The following is a 23,736-nucleotide window of genomic DNA, read 5'->3' as shown; positions in this document are numbered from 1 at the left end:
ATCTATGGAAAAAACTAAAGATCAGAGTTCATAGAAGAGGCCCACGGAACCTTCAAGATTTGAAGACTGTTTGTGTTGAAGAATGGGCCAAAATCACACCTGAGTAATGCATGCGACTAGTTTCTCCATACAGGAAACGTCTTGAACTTGTCAATACGAACAAAGGATTTTGTATGAAGTATTAAATAAATTTCAGTTAGCGGTTTCAATATTTTTTCCCTGTGTCATTCCATTTTATTTCACATAACTTAATTTCTGAACTTATTTGTTTTGGTTTCTTTGTATGTATGGATTGCATGGGTTGTTACCAACATGTGGTGAAAATTTCATGTCAATAGCATCTTTAGAAATCTATTTGCTGAAAAACATGGTGACGTGTTCAATACTTTTTGTACCCACTTTTCCTGCTGCATTTGATTTTATTTGCTGAATGCCTTTCCGATGAACCATTGAGGCTAATTTGCTCAAGGATTTGAGAAAGTTTACAAAATAAATTTGTGAGAATTAATTTCAAATTATCCAATAACGACTGGATCATTAAAGTGAATATTCACACAATTTATTCTTAAGATTCTCAATCCTTTAGTAAATCAGCCTCATTATTTCACTCATGGTTACAGAAGGATTTGTAAACTAGAATTTAAAAAAAAATAAAAAGTGTGTGTGTAATATAATTCCTTCCAATTTCAAGTACTGTGTCTAACTGTAGCATACACAGAGACCACTCTTATCAATGGGGCAGCTATGTTGTAGAATCACTTTTCAGTGAATTGCCGACTTTGTGTTTTTTTTTTTTTTTTTGTTTTTTTGTTGTTTTTTTTTATCTGATGTATGTTCCTTTTTTCTTCAGCTTTGCTACACTGACATTCTGTTCACAGAGCAGGAGGTGAGTGGTTGCATTGTTTGTGATGTATGCATGTAGCAGTTTGTGGTTATGCATGAACACACAATTATTATGTGCCCTCTTTGCAGAGAGGAGTCGGTATGAAGAGTACGCCGGTAACAATCGTTCTTCCAGACACCAAAGAGAAATCTTACCTCTTTAATGTTATGGACACACCCGGTATGTTAAATCATTAGAGGTGGTGGTTAATTTTCTTTCGGTTTTCTTGCTGCCTGCAATGACAGATTTTTATAACCATTCTGAAGGAAGCATGCATTTTAACTGTTTTCCTGTATTTACATAGTCTGTACTAGTAATGTAAATTAGGCTCATTATGTGGAGCTAAATTTTAAAGTAAACCTGTGTTTTCTCCATACAGGCCAAAACAACAGATTTGGTTTAATGCCCTCTCATACCCAGCAGCACCTACTCCATTGTTTTTTCACACTTTTGACACTTTGTTCAGACAAGGAAAGTGCCTGTTGGTATGCCAGGTTCGGGAGTAATGTGCCTCACTCCCTTTACTTTCATGCTACAGCACTGATGTTTGGGAATTGTTCCAGTACTGTAACATGGGGGCAGAAAGAGGCCTGTGTAGGATGTGGCTAGAGCAACTAGAAACGTACACTGGGCCTCCTTACATTGTTCTTGGTGGGTCATGAGGAAAGTTGAGTGTGCCTGGCCGGTGAACAGGGCACTAAAGTAAACCTTTTTACTTAAATTTAAATGTCTAAAAGGCCTAGAAAATAAAGGAACCCCAGGGCAAAAAAATATATTTATCAACGGCATGACATTTTCAGTTGGAGAGAAGATTACCTCAACACTTTTTAAGCCATTCAAAGATGCCTCTATATGATTAGAAAAATGTTCTAGCTGTACTAAGAGAGATTTATAGGCTGCTATCACTGACCTACCACTAAGCACTTATGTGCTTCCTGAGTCACAGCCGCAGAACAAGCATGCGGCAAGTGAAGTCAAAACTCAAAGACTGTACATATTTTGAGTACTAGTTTTTCATTCAGATAATTTATTCATTTATGGCATAGTCTGCCTTGTATCTGTGTTTTTAAAGGAAACCTGCCACAAGAGGAACATGGAACATTGCTGACCTTTACTCCTGAAAATGTTAGTTGCCAGGATGCCTGTCATGCTGACACTCTGAATTACATGCACTGAGCCACCAGTCCTGAACAAGTACACAGTCAATTTTTTTTAAATTACATACTTTTCAGGTCGGGTTCAGCTTCACCAGTCAGGCAATTGGCACTTTCAGAAGGGAGGGGGGCCACAATGACAGCCTGCTTATTTCTCCCATGCCAGGATGACACTTGGTGCAATTAGAGTATTTGTGCAGAATGGGGACTTGGGTAAAGAGCTGTCTGTTCTTATGAGAAGCTCCTCCCATGCAGCGTAAAGATGTGAATTGTTACCTCCTGTGCTTTGTAGGTCATGTGAACTTCTCTGATGAGGTGACAGCCGGGTTTCGCATATCAGATGGGATTGTCCTGTTCATCGATGCTGCTGAAGGGGTAAGCTTTCTTGTGCCACAGCTGGTTTGTGCACCCAAACTTTACTTCACTCGGTTCGCTTATATTTTACATTTAAAACCAGGAGGGCACATTCTCAGGGACCTACTCCACATGCAATAAGGAACATCTTTCTGTAAATTGCTGACATCATAGATTTTATTCTTGTGTCCTATCAATAGTTTAAAATGGTACCGCTTAACCTCCTTAGGAGTCTTCCTCAAATGTGCGGCTCAGGCAAAATTCCAGATTTTCTATCTGTATTCCATTCATATCCCAACAGTTTTGCCTGCCTCCTTACCTTCCTTACTTATGCCTATACAGGTCATGCTAAACACAGAACGTCTGATAAAGCATGCCGTGCAGGAACGCTTGGCTGTCACTGTTTGCATTAACAAGATTGACCGTTTGATTCTGGAGCTAAAGCTTCCCCCTACTGATGCCTATTATAAGCTGAGGCACATTGTGGATGAGGTTAATGGGCTGCTGAGGTGAGTAGACCTTTTCAGTGCTGCAAATTTTAAAGTGAACCTGTCCCCTTCCCATTAGGGGCAGCTTGAATGCTGCCCCCGCTAACTGCTTATATTCACCTTTCTGTTGCTTTATTTGTCCCGGAAAGCCAAATGACATATCAGTTTCATCTGTATATTGGGGCGCTCCCCTTCCTCCCACATGATAGCACTGGAGCTTGGTGATTCGCTGTTCAAGCACTCAGCCTGGTCATGTGGAGGTACAATGTGGGTTTTTAGCCTTGACTTGGAGCTTACACAGAGCTCCATCTAATTTCTACAGGTGGGCAGGAGGTAAAAGTCGTTATAAACAGCTGCAGAGGATGACATTAAATTGAACCGGTTTGCTTTGCCATGAATTGTTGAAGTTCAGGTGTATTTTGAAGATACTTTGTCGCCAGACCATTCTTTTCAACAAAAATCATCCCATAAAATTATATGTGCGTTTAATATATTTTATGCATGTTATTTACCCGTAAAAGCCTCATGGGAATATTGCTGGGTGACGCCATCTTGGATGTGATATCAGCAGCCCAGCTATTGAGCTATTACTCAAATCACACTCTGTAGTAGTCCCCTTCAATTCACTTATGACAGTTACATTAAATGCTGTGCAGGGAGGTTAGGGGCAGAGGAACTCCAGCAAAGACAGTAATAAGCTAGGAGGCTATGCTAGGAAATTGTCTCTCCTGGAGTAGACAGGTTTTACAGCAAGTTCAGAGACACATTGCAAGTAAATAAAAAAAAATTTATGAAAAGAAAAAACACTGCGAGTACGTATTTAAAGCCCAACTTGGGGAAACGTTAAGGGCTGGTTCACACTGTAGAAACGCAGTCCATATTCGTTCCGGATGTGTTTCCACATGCGCATTTTTGATACATTCTGGTGCATTTTTTTTATGCATTCCAGTTCGTTTTTTCCTCTCTCTTCAATTTAAATAGGGAGATGTGCGTTTTGGTGCGTTCCAGTGCTTGTTTTATGAGTTTTACCGCGTTCCAGTACAGTTCTGTGCAGAAAAAAGGCAGCATGTTCTACTTTTTCTTTTCTGCAACCGGAACGCACTGGAACCTGAAGCACTCCATCGGAAGCACTGATGTGCACTATGACATTGACAACCATATAACCTACTTTCTGTGCATTTTGGATGCAGAAAAAAAGCAACTGAAACGCATGTAGTGTGAACTGGCCCTACATTTTCCCTTGTAGTGGGGCAGCACCTGCAATACAAGAGTTAATTGCTTGTTTAGGTCTAAGGGACATAGAAAAGAAGATTCACTTACCCGATCCACTGCGCTGCTAGACCGGTCCCCACAGTGTCTTCTCCCCCTTGCTTCAGCGGTCTAAGGTCCTGATGTCATCAAGACCATTGTAGGGTCCATAGCTCTTCATTGGGTGTGAAGATATCAGGGGACAGTCCACAGCCAGAGCATTGGGGAGCATAGGATCATGTTAGTAAAAGCAATTCCTCACTCCCCCAGACAAAACAAGCAGTTAACCATTGCAGTGTTGGCATAGCAGATTACCAGAGCTTGCCTTTAAAATACTTGCTTTGCCTGTGTTTTTTACCTGCATTTTGTAGGTCGATGACCAGTTCTACTGGCGTGTTCCTTCTTCCAGTAATATCTGTTTGTCTCTGTCTTCAGCATGTATTCCACAGACGAGAATCTCATTCTGTCTCCTCTCTTGGGGAATGTCTGCTTTGCAAGTTCACAGTACAGCATATGCTTCACCCTGGGCTCTTTTGCAAAGATCTACGCAGACACATTTGGTATGTTAACTTCCTGTTCTAATTATTGTATGATATTGCAAAAAGTATTTAAAAAAATATATAAAATTCTAACATTAGCCTGGTTATATGCGAAAATAGAAAACAAAACCTACTGTTATTGTCAGATAAAACATGTTGACACTTACATGAAAGGAAAAGGTAGTTGTTGGTTGAAGAATAGACTGCCTGTCATGTTGGGCCTGTAGCAAACATGCAGTTCTGTCACCCAAGAACACTCCACTAGTGGCAGAAACACTATAGTACAACTTTCATTGTCACATATTGAAGTTTGCTTATCACTAGTTCCAGCAGCAGAGGAGTAAAGGATAAAGTAAGCTGAAATTTAGGAATTTTTTTTTTAGAATGCACAGCTTTGTGGAATATGAGCTGAGGCAATGCATACATTTGAGAAAAGAACGCGAATGGACTGCCTAATATACATTCAATAATACCCTTTATGGTGTTACATAAATCACTGCATCACTGCATGTGATCACTGCATGTAATCACTGGCTGTGCGGACAACTGCAGATACCTGCGGCTGTCGGCAACCTGTCAGTACAGTGAAAGAGGCCAGCAGCCACACCTAGCCGCTCAAAGCTGCAGCAGAAATCAGAAGATCCCTGTTGCTACATTTTTTACCAGTTTAAGACCCCGGTGTGAATGTAGCCTTACATCCCCACTTTTGACTGGTCTGTAGACATTTATACTGTTTTGTTGCAACTTTTAAAAATTAAATCCTTTAAGGCTTCCTTAATGCAGAAGAGGTTCATATTGTTAGAAGCATCTTGTAACATTTTCATGTTTTCATTAGGTGATATTAATCATCTAGAGTTCTCTAAACGACTGTGGGGTGATATCTACTTCAATCCAAAGACGTAAGTATGTCTTAAGGAAGACATCGTATATGTGCGCAAAAGCATTGATGAGAAGATGCGCGATATGTAGTGTCATTGCCAAAAGAAGGGTAGTGGTCAGTCTTTTGTTATCTTTTGACATTTACAGTATTTTACTTGTTTATTTAGCTCAAACATTTTTCTCAGATTATGTCCCTGAAAGAGCTTACAATGTTATATCCCAATCACAGTTTAGCACATCCCACTTAGATGAAAGCTGCTTAAAGTGAACCTGTGGCCAGACTATAGACATACAATTATTTACATGTTAAGAAAGCTGTAAATTACCTTTTGTAATAATTCTCTCAGTGACCCCTGTAGCTCAGGTACTGTGGATCAAATCATCCTTTCAGCAGGAGAATTGAAATCATCTAAGTCATGCTCTCAGCAGCCCAGCAATCTCAGAGCGCCTGCTTTGTGTGTACATTAGAGATTAGAAGACTGGAAGGCTACTGAGTCATTGCTGAGAGAAGAAGTAGGGTAAGCTGAGCTGCTGAGTAAAGGCCTGGGACAACCTTAAATTAATTTCTTCACAGTGCCTGAAGCTGCAGAGGTCGATGAGGGATTGTTTTAATACCCATTTTCTGCTTGTTAAGAATAAATAAAAGCCTGAATGTCCATAGCCTAGCGATAGGCTCACTTCAGAGTCTTGAAATGGTTTTGGTTTGGGGTGCAGGGATCTGGGACAACACAAGCACCATAGAAGCTTCATGCAGGTAGGAGTACTTGGTAAGAATTGAACCCACGGACACAGTGCTAATAACTGAACCCTCTGTAAATGTGTAGGAAACATAATGCACAAGACAAAGTGTATAGTTGCAGCCACTAGTACCAAAGGGAACCCATACCATCAAATATTTCATTAGCTTCTGTTTTCTTTTAAATTAGGATTGGATTGAGGTCTTCCATTGCAGGATCTGTTACTTTTGTGCTTGTTGCAGTGCTTGACAGCAGCCAGCAGATTTTTTTTTTTTTGCTGTGCTGAAGTTACGTCCCTGTGTAGGTAGATTGTCTGTTCTCCCTATAAATGTGTGCACTGAAACATAGTTCTCATATTTTGGTTCTGCTCTGAAAAAATCAGGACACATTGCAGATTTTTAAAAGTCTTAGCATCCTTTGTACAGAAGAGTTTTCATCTTAAGAATTGTGTTGTGTTTCTAACTTTTTAACTTTTCCACCCTTTTTCAAGTCGAAAATTTACCAAGAAAGCTCCAACAAGCAGCTCGCAGCGCAGTTTTGTGGAGTTTGTCCTGGAACCTCTTTACAAGATCCTGGCTCAGGTCTGTTGGGTTGCAATGTATAGGTTCTGGTCCTGGTGCACACTGATCTGAATTATTCATTGCCCTTTTTTTGTTGTGCAGGTGGTGGGTGATGTAGACACAACTCTGCCTCATACCTTGGAGGAGCTGGGGATTCATCTCACCAAGGAGGAGTTAAAACTGAACATCCGACCTCTTCTGAGGCTTGTGTGTAACCGATTTTTTGGGGAGTTTACAGGTAAGCTCACAGGATCATCTGTTTATATATATATATATATATATATATATATATACATATATATATATATATATCTTGTATTTGCAACTTAATCCAAGGTTGCGCAATGTTTGCAAATACTTTATGGCCAAACGTTTGTGGACATCTGTCTAACAACTGAATACAAACCCGTAGTCTTTGTCACCATAGTCTTTATCAGCCCTCACTCTTCTGGTAAGGCTTTCCACAAGATTTAGAAGTGTGTCTGTGGGAAAATGTGTCCATTTGTGCGAGGTCCGTTACTGATGCTAAATGAGAATATCTGGCTCACAATTGGCCTTCCATTTCATCCTGAAAGTTTTCAGTAGGGGGGAGGCCAGAGTTCTATGCAAGATCCTCAAGTTCCTCATCTCCAGACTTGTCAAATCATGTCTTTTATGAAGCTGTCTTTTTGCTGAAGCCAAAAAGGGTCCTTTCCCCAAACTGTTGTCACAAGGTTGAAAGCAGACAGTTGTCTATGATGGTTTTTTATGCTCTGAAGTTAATATTACCCTATTACCCTTCCTGGAAACATCTGAGCTGAATAATTTGGAGGAGTGTCCACGTAGTTTTTAACATATAACCGTTGTGATAATCAAGTGTCCCAAAACCTTTGGCTATATAGCTTAAATAAGTGATTTTTATATTTTGTATTTTATGCAGTCTTCATTTTCTCAATTTTATTCAGTTCATCTTTTATTTTGTGTTGTGTTTTTTACTCTCTTTACTGGTTGCCACAAGTGACCATTACGCACAGGAAATTCTGTAATTCTGTCATTGTACAGAAAAATAGCAGAATCCTCCAAGACTGACAGACTGCAATTTTTGCACAGTGCAGCTCACAACAGCCTCAGAGAAGAGCATGCAAGATTAAATGAAGACTTTTTTTGTTGTTAAAAGGAACATCTCACAAAGCTAAATATTTCTTGTGGAAGTAGCTGTACAGCGACTCAACTGTATTGTGGTTGAACCTACTGAGCTTTGCTGTCCGTGAGATCACAGCCCTGGAACTTGCTTACAGTGTGCAAGTCAGGGAATAGTAGTTGTCTTCTGATGCTTCAAAGGCAGTCATTTTGGTTTTTGGACAGATTCCCTCTTAAGTACACCATCGAAATATATGAAGGCTGCTATCACTAACCGCCTTCTGGAAACACTGGTTGTGTCTGGATACAGGACTGTTTCTGAATCAATATAACAGAACAGTAATATCCCAATGATGCTAAAGAACTCCTCTGCATGCTCATTCTGGGTCATTAATTAAGTTCTGAAGCCCGAGGCAGCCATGAAATTATAATTTTATGAAGCACATCTGCAGTGGCATCCTAAAGCCTTGGCCAAAGGTTTTGAGACCGACACAAATATTACATTTCACAAAGTCTGTGGTTTTGGATATTTTTGTCAGATGTTACTATGGAATACTGAAGTATAATTACAAGCATTTCATAAGCTTCAAAGGCTTTTATTGACAAGTTACATAAAGTTTATGCAAAAAATCAATATTTGCAGTGTTAATTTTTTTTTTTTTTTCTCAAAACCTTTGCAATCCGCCCTGGCATGCTATCAGTCAACTTCTGGGCCACATCCTGACTGATGGCACCCCAGTCTTGCATAATCAGTGCTTGGAGTTTGTCAGAATTTGTGGGGTTTTTTTATGTTCAACCACCTCTTAAGGATTGACCCACACGTTCTCAATGGGATTTAGGTTTGGGCAGTTTCCTGGCCATGAACCCAAAATTATCACTTTTTCCCTATGGCAAGGAGGGTTGGGAGAAGTTGCTCTCGGGGGATGTTTTTGTACCATTCTTTATTCATGGCTGTGTTCTTAGACAAAATTGTGAGTGAGCCCACTCCCTTGGCTGTGAAGCAACCCCGCATGAATGGTCTCAGGATGCTTTACTGTTAGCATGACACAGGACTGATGGTAGCTCTCACCTTTTCTTCTCCGGACAAGGATGCCCCAAACAATCGGAAAGTGGATTCATCAGAGAAAATGACTTTGCCGTAGTCCAATCCCTGTACCTTTTCCAGAATATCAGTCTGTCCCTGATGTTTTTGCTGGAGAGAAGTGGCTTCTTTGCTGCCCTTCTTGACACCAGGCCATCCTCCAAAAGTCTTCTCCTCACTGTGCGTTCAGATGTGTCACACCTACCTGCTGCCATTCCTAAGCAAGCTCTGCACTGGTGATGTCTTGATTCCACAGATGAATCCGCTTTAGGAGACGGTCCTGGCACTTGCTGGACTTTCTTGGGCGCTCTAAAGCCTTCTTCACAACAATTGAAAAAGTTCTTTTTGATCCGATAAATGGTTGATTTCAGTGCAGTCTTAATAGAAGCAATATCCTTACCTGTGAATCCCTTTTTGTGCAGAATTGTGCACTAATTGTGCAGAAAACCTAACTTGGACCTAAATATTTGTCCCATTACCTGTGTATAAAGTTGTGTTAAGTATTTTCCTTGGCGGGTGGAGGGGGGGTTATGATTATTGGGCTAGGGTCATGTGTTAATGCAGTCTGATGAAACATTTGACTTTCTCTTCTATAGACTCCTTCACTTGTCTTTTTTTTTTTTCCTATTTCTGCAATGTCAAGGTTTTGTGGATATGTGTGTCCAGCACATCCCTTCGCCTAAGAGTGGCGGGAGAGCCAAGATTGAGCACACGTACACTGGAGGCATTGATTGTGACCTAGGAGAGGAAATGAGCCAGTGTGATTCAGATGTGAGTTCCTATAATCCCTCCCATTTAATTCGCTCAAAGAACAATTTCATAATGCAGCTTCAGATATGCTTTGTGCTATGGTTTTGTGTGTTTGACAAGGCTTCATGTCTCCACTATTGTGGGCAGAGAATAAATAAAAGGTGTTCAGAACTCAGACTTGACTTATGCAATTAAGTGTCCTCTAGCAGGGAGACCACGGAACATTGCATGGAGGGGTGACTGTCAAGCATTACAGCATATAGCTTGGCGCTATGTACTATACTGCCCCAATTCCTTTGGCAGAACTGTTTCAGGAGTTCTACTCCAGCCTGTTCACTTGTTCCCAACCCATCTGTCTCATCTTGAATCTCAAATCTCTAAAAGTCATCATTTGAGTCTAGAAATTGCCCATGGATTTTACAAAATCTGCCCCTGACCCCCAACCCTTTCCTATGTTTTACTGTTACCCTCTACACTTCCAGTGTGTGGTCCTGCCTTTTGGCCTCTCATCTGAACCTTATGTGCTCACCAAAGCCCCAGTAATAGCCTTGTTGTGCTGTTGTGGCATCTTCATTGTGTAATACTTAGATGACCTCCTGTAGAGGGAACACTCTGTGCAAGGACACGGCTGTGGGCCTGTCAGGCAATGTAGCTTTGACTGTCCAGATGTTATTGGGGAGCACCCTAAATATTGGTGTAACATAAAACCAAGTCAGTGAGATGGAATTAAACTTTAAAAATTTCCTCTGTCCTTAATGGAGAAAAACAATCTGATATTGCATTAAGTTTTGAACAGTGTGATATGAAAGTAATTTGTTTTGTTGTAAGTTTACAGCGCACAGTAGTTTTATGTGAAAAGAAGATTGTCCTGCTTTGAAGGATGATACGCCTGTTTGCTTTGTCCAATCAGTAATACTTGTCTCTGATCTATGTATTAGGGACCTCTAATGTGTCACACCACCAAGATGTACAGTACAGATGACGGGGTGCAGTTTCATGCCTTTGGTCGAGTATTGAGTGGCACTATTCATGCTGGGCAAGCAGTAAAAGTGTTGGGGGAGAATTACACCTTAGAGGATGAAGAGGACTCCCAGGTCTGCACTGTGGGAAGATTGTGGGTCTCCGTTGCCAGGTGAGTCCACAAAAACAGACCTTCAACTCACATGCATTCTCTGTTCTGAGCCGTCCGACATTTGTAAACACACCACACAGACACCAGGGTATACATGATTGGGGTTTCCCTGAACCAGCATCTCAGTCCAGGAAGAGGATGCTGAACCTGGATTTTGCCTAAAAAGATGTATCTGTCCTCCTGGAGAGAAAATCAGATAAAGGCAATGTCAGGGGGGACTGTGATCTCTTTAAGAAGTAATAAATATCTGTAAGAGTCACATCTACATGATACTTAGATTGTGTTAACCTAACAAATACACAGCTCAAAAACATTAAAGGAACACTTTTTAATCAGAGTCTAGCAGCAGGTCAGTGAATCTCCTGGGATATTGATCTGGGCAGTTAAGTAGCAGAGGGGGTTATTAATCAGTTTCAGCTGCTTTGGTGTTAATGAAATTAACAACAGGTGCACTAGATGGGCAACAATGAGACAATCCCCAAAACAGGACTGGTTTTACTAGTGGAGGCTACTGACATTTTTTTCCTACTCATTTTCTGACTGTTTTTCACTAGTTTGGATTTGGCTACGGTCAGTGTCACTACTGGTAGCATGAGGCGATACCTGGACCCTACAGAGGTTGCACAGGCAGTCAAACTCCTCCAGGATGGCACATCAATACGTGCCATTGCCAGAAGGTTTGCTGTGTCTTCCAGCACCCTGTCTCAAGAGCATGGAGGGGATTCCAGGAGACAGGCAGTTACTCTAGGAGAGCTGGACAGGGCCATAGAAGGTCCTTAACCCATCAGCAGGACTGGTATCTGCTCCTTTGTGCAAGGAGGAACAGGATGAGCACCGCCAGAGCCCTACAATATGACCTCCAGCAGGCCACTGGTGTGAATGTCTCTGCCCAAACAATCAGAAACAGACTTCATGAGGGTGGCCTGAGGGCCCGACGTCCTCTAGTGGGCCCTGTGCTCACTGCCCGGTACCATAGAGCCTGATTGGCATTTGCCACTAAACACCCGAATTGGCAGGTCCCCCACTGGTGCCCTGTGCTTTTCACAGATGAGAGCAGGTTCACCCTGAGCACATGTGACAGACATGAAAGGGTCTGGAGAAGCCGTGGAGAAATTTCTGCGGCTTGTAGCATCGTTGAGCATGAATGACCGTTTTGGTGGTGGGTCAGTGATGGTCTGGGGAGGCATATCCATGGAGGGACGCACAGACCTCTACAGGTTAGACATTGGCACCCAGACTTCCATTAGGTATCGGGATGAAATCCTTGGACCCATTGTCAGACCCTACGCTGGTGCAGTGGGTCCTGGGTTCCTCCTGGTGCACAACAATGCCCGGCCTCGTGTGGGGAGAGTATGCAGGCAGTTCCTGGAGGATGAAGGAATTGATACCATTGAATAGCCCCCATGCTCGTCTGACATAAATCCAATAGAACACCTCTGGGATATCATGTTTCGGTCCAGCCGAGTTCAGTGATGCCCTGGTCCAGATCTGGGAGGAAATAACCCAGGACACCCTCCGTCTCATTAGGAGCATGCCCCGATGTTGTCAGGCATGCATACAAGCACGTGGGGGCCATACAACTACTGAGGACCATTTTGAGTTGCTGCAAAGAAATTTCAGCAACATGGACTACCCTACTGCATCGTTTTTCACTTTGATTTTCGATTTTTGATTTGTCTTTGAAATCAGTCCTCAGTAGGTTGATAATTGTCATTTCCATCAAACGATGGGGCATCCTTACGTTCCTAACACATTACCCCGTCCATATCAGTATAGATATGCAGCATGAGATTTTTCCCCATTGAGATCCGATGTGTTTTCAAAGTGTTCCTTTAATTGGTTTGAGCAGTGTATAATAAATATATTTGATACTATGTACTCTTATCTAATTTATTATGCTTAGTAATTTAGCCTATCATAACTTCTGCAGATATGTAAGTTTCCTTCTCTGATCATTTGTTATCTAGTATCCAGCACAGAGACATGGCTTCCAACACTGTTGCATTATGAGGTTAGTTGCACTCTCCATCCTACAAGAGGTGACAATGTTCTGATCTTTACAGGTATCAAATCGAAGTGAACAGAGTGCCAGCTGGAAATTGGGTTCTTATTGAGGGAGTGGACCAGCCAATTGTGAAGACTGCCACAATCACTGAGCCACGGGGCAATGAGGAGGTAAATATGAGCCCCATGCCTGCCTTATATAAAGGGGTTTTTGGTTGCACCAACAAATTGGAAAGCTGATCGAAATGCTACCATTCTTACCAGTTGGATAATCCATGTATACAGTACTGTTCAGGACCATCTATAACTTTAAAAAAAATAAATAAAAAGTGAGGGAAAATGCAAAATGGTAGGATTGTCTGCCAAGCACTACCAATGGAGAGGTCTTCCACCAGGGACAGCCATCATAGATAGGATTCTAACTCATTTTAGGGAGATTTCTACTTCCTGTTGTGTCTCTAGAAGTGGAATTACAGAGAAATTTCTCCAATGAGGCTGTAATAAAAATCTGACAGAGGTTCTAGCTCTTCACTCAGTATCCAAAATGAAAAGAATGACTTGGCTGGAGTTACATTTTAAATATGGAATTCTTTTGTTTTCGAATATGTAATATTGCAAACTAATAGCAATAAGCAAGGTAATGTTTTATAAATTTTGTCTTTCTAGGCTCAGATTTTCCGGCCATTGAAGTTTAACACCACGTCAGTCATTAAGATTGCTGTGGAGCCTGTGAATCCTTCAGAGCTTCCAAAGATGTTAGATGGATTAAGAAAAGTCAACAAGAGTTACCCTTCGCTTACTACCAAGGTATCTTGCCTTTCTGGTATTTGTCATTGGCTGTGTCTACTATGTCCATCACCGCAGCTAATTCTGTAGCCGGTTTCCACCATCCTACAGTAGTCATTGGAGGGAACTTACCCATCCTGGTGAACACTACTGAGAATGTGATGTGGATGGTCAGCATTGGAAATTTAGGGACTGAAGTCTTGAGTCATACGGTACTGCTCCTGTATATACAATATCTGCTGCAGTAACTTTATACATGTGTCTAGGTGGAGGAATCTGGGGAGCACGTTATTCTGGGTACCGGAGAGCTGTACTTGGACTGTGTCATGCATGACCTCCGCAAAATGTATTCAGAGATTGACATTAAGGTGAGTGTGGCCATTAAAAGTAAAGTTCTTGTTTCTTATAGGACCAAAGTTGAATTTTTTTCCAGGCAGCACCTCTGTTTTCTCTTTAATTTTCATTTCTTTCCTTTAACTCATGGGTGAATATATAGCTTCCAGATGTATGTTATCAGCACAAGCATTAAGCATGCAATTGCCTTTTAATAACAAACACAGCGTTTAAAAAGAATGTCCATCCCCCACCCCTTCTTTTCCTCCCTACACCCAGCAGCTCCCCACCTCTTGTACCAGGGAGCTCTTAAGCGCAACTTTCCCTGTGAATCGGGGTTATTCCTTTGCATTCTTAATGAGTATTGCAGTGTACATTGCTCCAATTGGTACTCTTTTTTTTTTTTTAATATGTTATTACGAATGAAACCATTTGCATGATCTTACATTATTTCCTGAGTGTATAGCAGCACAATTTTGAAATGACTTGAATAATGCTTGTACACTGTCTCATTAATACAAAATATTGAACAAGAAAAGAATATCCCTCAACAGTCCTAAAGCTGACCTCCAGGCAAACAATTGTATAGCATAAGAGAGCTACCTGCCAAAAGATTTGTGTATTCATGTAGTCCTGAGATTTACACAGCCCTACCATGCTTTTTGGCAGGGCAGAAGACTTGATTTTCATTTTCTGCAGTTAGAGTGGAATTCTAGCTAAAAAAAAATAGAAAACTGTCAGACAGGCGGGAATTTTAATGCAGAAGAGACATGCTTTGTGGCGTTATCCCCACCTGACCAATGATAGCGGCTGGTGATCGAGACCTGGACACCAGCCGCTTGAAGATGTCAGCAGCTGGGTGGGGAGCAGAGAGACACTACATCGCTGGAACTGAGGTGAGTGTAGATTTGTTTTAAGTAACATCTACAGGTCTTGCCTCCCTCCCTCAGCCCTGTGACTGGACAGCGAAAGAAGCAGCAGATTGATTAGCTTTTTTCAGTCATTATAGTCTCTCCTATCAACATGGATTAAGTATTCACTTGGCTATGGGGTAAAGAATATGTACAAGTACTTATCGTATTCCTCACTGCCCTGGCAGCTTCCTCTGTGGGACACTCCTAGGATGTGGGCAGGTCCTCTCATACAATGCAGTACTGCTGGTTCTGCTATTTACATAGTGAAATCAGATTTTTGTCCTTTCCCCCTAGCCAAACAAATATTTTGCAGTGGGGACCCCGCTGCATGGATACATTTAACAGATGCCCAGCTCTAATGCTTACCGAGCTTCATTTTTTTGTGTCTTCTATATGTGCCTGGAGTTCAACTTTAGATAATAATTTGAGCATATGCAAACATCCCATGTTTAAGTGCTCAGTAGTTTCCAAAGCATGTAGCCTAAAAGGGACAGTTGTGTGACTTCTGCCATGGAATTACACTGTCTCCTCAAAGTTTCTGGAGGCTTACACTGAAATATTAAATACTATGTATGTACTATGTAAATAAAAACCAATGACACCTTAATAAACTACACAATTGTGATTTCGCTGTACGGGGAAAGGGCACACTCTGCTAGAATGATTTAAAAAGGCAATGTCAGCAAGCAAAAAAAATGCAGGTAAAAGCACAGAAAAATTACGCATTTTAAATGTTTACTTGCTGTGTTTTGACTGTTTCAGAAGACCTGATTAGGCCCCGTATTCTAACGCGGTGACGGGGAATACCAGAACAGCCGCTCCATATTTGCTTCATAAGACGCACAGACATCTTCCCCCATTTTTTTGAGGGAAAAAAGTGCGTCTAATGGAGCAAAAAATATGGCACATTTATGTACCTGTTGAAGTGAAGGAGAATGCTATAGTATGTCACTTGAGTGACAGCTTTGGGTCTTAGGAGGCTGCTAACATTACACCCAAGATGGTGGTGCTCAGCAGCAGTTTCAGGGCTTTTGGATGTTTACACAAGGGAGGCTTTTGCAGGTAAATAACATGCCAAAAATGTGTTTAATGCACATATAATCCACTAGAAACGTTTCTGTTGAATTGAAAGGTCTGGCAAAAAGGTCTCTTTCAGATCGGTGTTAACTTTTTACTGGCCCTGCAGGTAGCAGATCCCGTGGTGACGTTTTGTGAGACTGTTGTGGAAACCTCGTCACTGAAGTGCTTTGCTGAGACACCTAATAAGAAGTAAGGATTGATAATTCAGGATTTATGTTTGAGCATTTTATTCCTTTTCCTTCAACATTTTTGTCAGTCTCTGTCTCTAGTCATAGTAAGAATTGTTGTTTTGTTCTTATCTTTAACGTATGGACTCTTATGTATGGCTAACATGTATCCTTTTGTATGAAGGAATAAGATCACAATGATTGCAGAACCCCTGGAGAAAGGGCTAGCTGAAGACATTGAAAATGAAGTGGTGCAGATCTCTTGGAACAGGTGAGTTCTGTAATGGATGGAGGGGAGTTTAATCCTGCATCAATGTTATTTGATGGTTTACAAATATATTTCAAGAGTTCTACTCCCATCATTTTGATTTCTAATGATTAAAAGGATTTTCAGGCTGGCGAAAAAAATAGAAACTCTCAGATATAATTGAATGCCATTGCTTTGCCTCACGCAGATTCATTGTTGATCGTCGGCTCCATCTGACGGTTAAATGTGGTATTGCAGAAATGTCATTCCAAGTTAACTCCTGCATGCATCTGAATTTGCATGACTTTTATGAGGGGGAGGTGAGGGGGTGTCACATCACTAGCTGTTGTTCTTCCTAACTGTTTATCTTGCTGATCAACAGGAAGAAACTAGGAGAATTTTTCCAGACCAAATACGATTGGGATTTGCTGGCTGCCCGTTCTATCTGGGCTTTCGGACCAGACACTACTGGACCCAATATCTTGGTAGATGATACTCTGCCATCTGAGGTATGTGTTTGTCTGTAACCGTGTGTTAAATGCAGAGCAATGACAAGCATCAGCAAAACAAAGTAATTGTTGGTAAGGAACCTAATGAAAAAAGTGTAAGATATAGGTATATATATATATATATATATATATATATATATATATATATATAATTTTTTTTTTAAGTACACATTGACAGATCTTTGTGGACACATGTTAATAAAAAAATACGCCTCTCTAATCCAATAAGTGTGTTGTTTATGTGATCAGAACACAGGTCAAACTGTTAAGCACCCTTTGGTGTGCTAAGATCTGCCCATTATCAGAAACTCCAGTAAAAATACCACTCACATTGAAGTGAAACTGGTTTTGGCTATGTTAGAAATAATATCCAAAAGTGTTAATTGTATATAAACATCACCCTAAAAATTTACCTTTTTGTCTTGAATTTATCCTGAAAAATAGCAGTGTGCTTCTTGGTATGTGAGGGTACTTAGTTACTCCTGCGCCTGCAGCCTCCTAGCTGTATATCTACAGTGTGAGATCTAAGCCACTACTGCCTCTGACTGCTGGTCTCACTAGATTTGGAATAAGATTTGGTCATATCACTACTGTAACACTAATTTTTCTCCTTGGTGGAGGTTCTGACATAGGGAAATAGGCCCTGCCTGTACAAAGATAACTGCCTTCATATAGTGACACAAGGCATGACTAGTCAATAGTGGGGAAAGATCAACTACAGGAAGAAGAAAGTCAGTACTGGTGAACAGTCCTTTGCTTCTGTTTGCCTTTTTTGAGCACATCTTGTTTAGTTTAGTTCCAATTTCAGGCAGTTTTTACTTTAGCAGGTGAAGCTTCTTTTCATGGTGTGGGGTGGCACTTTAAAGCCCAATGTTTCCTAAAAGTTCAACCAAGGATTCCAGTCATCAATGTCTGTTTAGTGTCCAGTGGTGTCTGTCAGTATGCAACAGTTTTGAAATAACAATTCTTCATGCTTCTATATTGTTTGAGTTATTAGATTTTAGGAAAGCTGTTGTAAGCAAGTTAAAATGTAATTTTCAGTGAAATGTCAGATGATCCTCCCGTACATTTCCTTTAAATTAGCCCCTCTGTTGCAAATACACACTCCAGATGAACCACAGAGTTATCATACTGTCCTAGCTCTACTTTAGCCGTATGCAGTAAAATGTATTGTATAAATTAGCTGTACACACATTCATTACTGTGTGTTTTTTTTTTTTTAGGTGGACAAAGCTCTGCTGAGTTCAGTAAAGGACAGTATAGTACAAGGATTCCAGTGGGGTACAAGAGAGGGGCCTCTCTGTGATGAACGTGAGTATTCCAACAAGGGGAAAAAAAGTATTTTAGCTAAAAAAAAGTTTTATTACATGTACAGAATTTTTGAATTCAGGGACAAAAGAACAAGAGCAAAAAGGCCTCTGACCAGAATTAAACATTCTTCTGATGATACAGCTAGTGTATAGTTAGACAGTAGTAATACTGAATTACCAAGCACAGTAAATTTGCACGTTTGTTCACTACAGAGTACTATTCTGTGTATGAAGATGTACATTCCAAACAGGACAGACCCACCAGGAAGCTCTAGGTCAGGGGAAGCCAACCATGGCACTCTAGCTTGTGGTAAAATTACAATTCCTATCGTGTCTCTGCCTTTGGAAGTAATTCCTGTGGCTGATAGAATCTTGCAGTGTCTCATGAGACTTGTAGTTCCACAGTAGCTGAAGGGCCACAGTAGTCTACCCCTGCTCTAGATAATGCTGTAAGTGTTGATTAGTTTAAAGATGCATTAAAGATTGACTCTGGCTTGACCATTTTCTCTAAGACTTACTAGACTAATTGCTAAATTTGTATGTCTTTTGAGATCTGAGGGATGCATTCCTTGTGCTGAACCTTGTGCCTGAAAAGGACATTGCCACACACCTATATTGCTTATTAAAGTGTATTTATAGTCAGAAATTCTTTTGTTTTTTTTTATATAGATTTTTAAATAGAAAGAATCGCTTTCAGGGTATCATTGCTACCTATGTCCCCATTGGGGAAATTCACCCTCTTTATTACTTAATCATCACTGTGACAGACAGTGGCATGAAAATTCAGAATGTTTCACTTGTCAATGGAACTGGAACAAAGGGAAAATCTTTCAATGGGGACACCTGTTCAGTTGACAACTGTCTACTAGGGGATTTCCCCTCAATTTAGTGAGCTTTCCTCTGACTTCCTGTTGTGTCTGAAGGTAAGACTCCCTAAAGGGACACAGACAGAAAAAAAAACACTTGTTAACCACCCCACCCTATCTAATATGTAAAGAAAAGATAAAGATAAGATATATTTCACCATTGATGATAATGGACTGGCTGCAGTTCTGGGGGTATATCCTAATGATAAGACCATAGCCACTGTCTTAGGGGTTGATTAACTGCTTACAGTAAAATGATCAATTTTTGGTGCTTTTCTGAAATTCACCCTCTATTACTCATCATTGAATACCCTTTACTTTTTATCCCTCTCAGTGATCAGGAATGTGAAGTTCAAGATCCTGGATGCTGTGATTGCTCAGGAGCCTTTGCACCGTGGTGGGGGACAGATCATTCCTACAGCCCGCAGAGTGGTATACTCTGCCTTCCTTATGGTGAGCTCTTGTTTTTCATCATAAAGTTATACAAGAAGTCATTGTCCCTTCCTATTTTATCCAGAAATGCCCACATTTTCTCACATTCCTCATGCTTTTAGATAAAACCCCGTGTTGATTGTTCACAGCATAATATAATATGTCTGTGTGTTGACTTAGTTTAGCCAAACAATCAATAGCCTTTTTCTCAGACACTTTGGAAGAGCCTAAAAAACGTATCTTATGCTTATTCTGAAAATTGTATTGTGTTTTGCTCACTGTAAAATCTTTTTCTTCATGAGAGACCCAGAACTGTAAGGTATTTAAATTGTATTAGCAGATGGCACTGAGAGGCCAGCATATGTGAGTGCGTGGCCTCTCTCACCACCTCACCAACTGGTGGGTAAAGCAACTTCCAGTTCTTGTACATCGCCCACATGCTAAGAGCATTTATCTCCTATCTTAAAGGTTTACTGTCAAAATAGATGAAAATACTGACATCTGCTTCTCATGATCATTACCTAACTCACAGTGAGATCAGCTCACAAAGGGCAGGGGCAGCTTGACCACTTCAGCTGGGTCTGTTTATAGGGCCCTAACACTCGGGGGGTTTTAAACCATACATTTAAGAGTTGTGTGTGTCCAGTCATCTTCTTCAGCACGTGACAGGTGTCTTGTTTTATTTTCAGACTTATAAACATCTATGCCCTTAGATGGCCTTGAAGTTTTTTTTTTTAATCTGGGAGATATGGATAATACAGAACATTTACAGTATATTTCAGAATGAACTGAAGCTATAGCTAGTACCCTGGCAGCATAGATATTTGTAAGGTGGAATAAAGGCTACTTTTGAAAATCTAATTGGTTACTGTGGGCAACCAACATTTGGATACTAGAAACTTGGCATTTCAATTGTATATGGCACTGTGTTGGGCTAAAGAGCGAGTGATTCATGTCACAGCTACAGTAAGTTGTTAGACTGACAAACTCCACCTTGCCCTGAAAGCATGTTCAGACTCGTATCTCTTCAGTATATGGACAGCTGAAGTCTAACCCTTCCTGTTGATTGGTCAGTTCTATTTGGACAGTTGTTTCCACGCTGATTCCACCATGCATATGAAAGAGCAGGGCCCTGTGATATGGGCTCACATCAGAGGGTGCCGGGCAACACACAAATAAGGAAGAAGCTTCATGTAACCCTTAAAGGCCTGAGCCAGGCCTCGTTATGTGTGACAGTGCCATTATATAACCCTCTTTGTGATTCCCCATCCCTTTCTTCCATCATGATATTAAAAAAAAAAAAAAGGTACAGGAACTTGCATCCTTATTGCGGAACGAAACATCAATTATGATGAACAAGATAACAATATGTTTTTTTTCCATGCAGGCCACACCCCGTCTTATGGAGCCGTATTACTTTGTGGAAGTGCAAGCTCCTGCAGACTGTGTCTCCGCTGTGTATACTGTGCTGGCCAGGAGGAGGTGGGTATCTGATGCTTTATCTATATACCCAATAAAAGCATTGTCCCTCCTTCATAAATTGTCTGGTTTTGTCTTATAGAGGCCACGTCACACAGGACGCCCCTATACCTGGATCCCCACTCTACACCATCAAAGCATTCATCCCTGCTATAGATTCTTTTGGTTTTGAGACAGATCTGCGCACACACACCCAGGGACAGGCCTTCTGCCTGTCTGTGTTCCATCACTGGCAGGTAAGTTGGAAACAGTTGGGACCATACACAGCTGACCATACACTGTTTTTTGTTTTTCCAGCCAGTGTCTTCCTGTACACAAACAGGTAAATAGAAGCATCCCTTGTCCCACCGGGACATTGTATTCTGACAGCAACACCCTCAACTGTCAGAATACATTAATCAGTGTGCTCTGCAGCAGAAAAAAAGTTTTCTGACATGTTCCTTCAACAGAAATTGATCAAATGATCTTCTGTTGAGTGGGAACTGCCACATACTGCTGAACTGGCCAAATTTTGATCAATATATGGCCATCTTAAGTCATCTCAGTGGTATTCAATTGGAATTCTACTATTTACAGTCAAACCTACTGATGTATTTCATCCTAATTCCAGATTGTGCCAGGTGATCCCTTGGATAAAAGCATCATTATTCGACCTTTGGAGCCCCAACCAGCACCTCACCTTGCCAGGGAATTCATGATTAAGACAAGGCGAAGAAAGGTATGTAAAAGTGTTTGGCATTAAACTTTACGTTTTGGGGGACTGTCCATTGTTGGTTCAACCAAATCTTCAAAGTGATTGTGTCATTTAAAGTAGATCAACCCTAAGTTGTTTATTGATACATATCTGAACCTAAAATGATTGTTTTAAATTTTTTTTCCTTAAAATATTAAAGATGTTATACTTACCTGCTCTGTTCAATAGTTTTGCACAGAGAACCCCGAACCTTCCATTCTGGGGTTTTCTTCCAGCTCTCTTGGCTCCTCCTCCCTTCCAAGTATCCTCATAGCAAGTCGATTGTTATGTGGGCACATATTTGGGCTCCATCCTGAGCTGGGCTGTGTACGTCTATTGACACACATAGTGCAGCAAGGCCCTTTTCTCCGATTTCTCCTCGCAGGATTTGATTTACAGCAACAGGAGCCAATGGCTACTGCCTCTGAATCCTGTGAGGAAAGAGAGTAGTGCTGCTGCTTTCAAGCACAGCGTTGGATCGATATTGGACTCCGGTAAGTATTTGGAGGGGAGCTAGTCATGGAAGGTTTTTTACCCTAATGCAGAGAATGCATTAATGTAGAAAAAAAACTTTAGCCCTTACAACCACTTTAATAATGATAATATAAATTCTCATCAACACCTTTTTAATGCTAAAAAAAAAATTCTATTAAGTTTTCATATATAGGTACATTGGGGCAGCCCTGATGCATCACGTATTCACTAATGACACCAGCCATTTGATAGTTTGGTTGAGAGCACAAGTAACTGACAGCATTCCTTGCATGTTAAATTGATTGGTTTAGTTGCACTTTAATGCAGCAGAGAGAACTTGATTGGAGGAAAGCCAATAGTTTACATTACTTTGACAGGTCACATGACTGGTCGCTCTACCTGCCTTTTTTTTCCTCACGCTATTCTTTTAAAGTGGTTGTAAACGCTAAAATTTTTTTTACCTTCATGCATTCTATGCATGAAGGTACAAAACCTTCTCTGTGCAGCAGCCCCCCCCAACCCCCTCCTAATACTCACCTAAGCCCCCTCTCAATACAAAGATGTGCACTGGAGTCTCAGCAATCCCAGGACTCCCTCCCCTCATTGGCTGTTGGCTCCCACTACTGTCAATCACAGCCAGTGAGCCAATGAGAAGAGAGTGGGGCGGGATCAAGCTGTGGCCCTGTCTGTGAATGGACACATGGAGCAGCAGGTGCCCCCATACCAAGCTGCTTGCTGTGGGGGCACCTAACGGGAGGGAGGGGCCAAGAGCGCTGGTGGGGGACCTGAGAAGAGGAGGATCTGGGCTGCTCTGTGCAAAACCACTGCAGATAGCAGGTAAGTATGATGTGTTTGTTATTTAAAAAAAAAAGTAAGCCTTTAATATCACTTTAAATAGCGCTTCACTGGCTTAGAAGTGCTAAAGCACATTTATGAAGCACTTCACCATGCTTTATAAATGTGCAGTTTTTTTTTCTTGCTGTCTGGCCATAATGCTGCTTTATAAATCGGCTCCTACATGTCAGCCAACTGTTGACCCATTGTGATGACTTATTACAGAGGCCAGTACTCATAAGATGTCTCCATATTTCAGGGTCTTAGTGAAGACGTAAGCATCAGCAAATTTTTCGACGATCCTATGTTATTGGAGTTGGCCAAACAGGATGTGGTCCTGAATTACCCCATGTGAGCGGCTGTCGTCAAGATACCTGTCATTCCGAGCCGTCAATACCAGATCTCAACCAACCTCCACAAACAACCTTCCAGGTTAGCCCTCCATATTGCAGTGTAGTGAGTCCCTACCATGGAACCCTCTGCAGTCCTGGATGTGTTGTCTCAGTGAGTCTGTAGAACCCTCTGTTGGCTATGCTTTTCACAGAACGATCACATTTTTTTACCATGGGAGCTCTCCTTGTGATGTGTACATACTGTTTATTTTTAGTTGTTTAAATAAACTTTACTGATTTGTTGGATTACTG

General features: G+C 41.1%; 1 protein-coding gene across 3 annotated transcripts in view; it reads left to right on the top strand.

Annotated features, from left to right (window-relative positions):
• The window catches only part of EFTUD2 (elongation factor Tu GTP binding domain containing 2), a 37,666-nt gene extending 13,936 nt beyond the window's left edge, over positions 1-23,730 (top strand). For all 3 annotated transcript variants that reach the window (XM_089674568.1, XM_089674570.1, XM_089674569.1), the window contains exons 7-28: positions 851-886; positions 973-1,063; positions 2,330-2,412; positions 2,734-2,900; positions 4,563-4,687; positions 5,502-5,565; positions 6,773-6,863; positions 6,945-7,080; positions 9,686-9,813; positions 10,731-10,924; positions 12,988-13,099; positions 13,595-13,735; positions 13,981-14,082; positions 16,148-16,230; positions 16,393-16,479; positions 16,838-16,964; positions 18,188-18,275; positions 19,475-19,593; positions 20,960-21,054; positions 21,134-21,287; positions 21,662-21,769; positions 23,352-23,730. In XM_089674568.1, coding sequence (XP_089530694.1) covers positions 851-886; positions 973-1,063; positions 2,330-2,412; positions 2,734-2,900; positions 4,563-4,687; positions 5,502-5,565; positions 6,773-6,863; positions 6,945-7,080; positions 9,686-9,813; positions 10,731-10,924; positions 12,988-13,099; positions 13,595-13,735; positions 13,981-14,082; positions 16,148-16,230; positions 16,393-16,479; positions 16,838-16,964; positions 18,188-18,275; positions 19,475-19,593; positions 20,960-21,054; positions 21,134-21,287; positions 21,662-21,769; positions 23,352-23,447 — 2,427 coding nt within the window. In that variant the 3' untranslated portion in view covers positions 23,448-23,730. The remainder of the gene's footprint in view (positions 1-850; positions 887-972; positions 1,064-2,329; positions 2,413-2,733; positions 2,901-4,562; positions 4,688-5,501; positions 5,566-6,772; positions 6,864-6,944; positions 7,081-9,685; positions 9,814-10,730; positions 10,925-12,987; positions 13,100-13,594; positions 13,736-13,980; positions 14,083-16,147; positions 16,231-16,392; positions 16,480-16,837; positions 16,965-18,187; positions 18,276-19,474; positions 19,594-20,959; positions 21,055-21,133; positions 21,288-21,661; positions 21,770-23,351) is intronic.
• Positions 23,731-23,736: the final 6 nt, after the last annotated feature.

Source organism: Staurois parvus, unplaced genomic scaffold (genome assembly GCF_062004578.1).
Source record: "Staurois parvus isolate SC_StPar_1 unplaced genomic scaffold, SC_StPar_1.0 ptg000151l, whole genome shotgun sequence".
NCBI classification, from domain to species: Eukaryota; Metazoa; Chordata; class Amphibia; order Anura; family Ranidae; genus Staurois; species Staurois parvus.
Note: the sequence above shows the minus strand (reverse complement) of the source record. Positions and strands in the feature narration are given on the sequence as shown.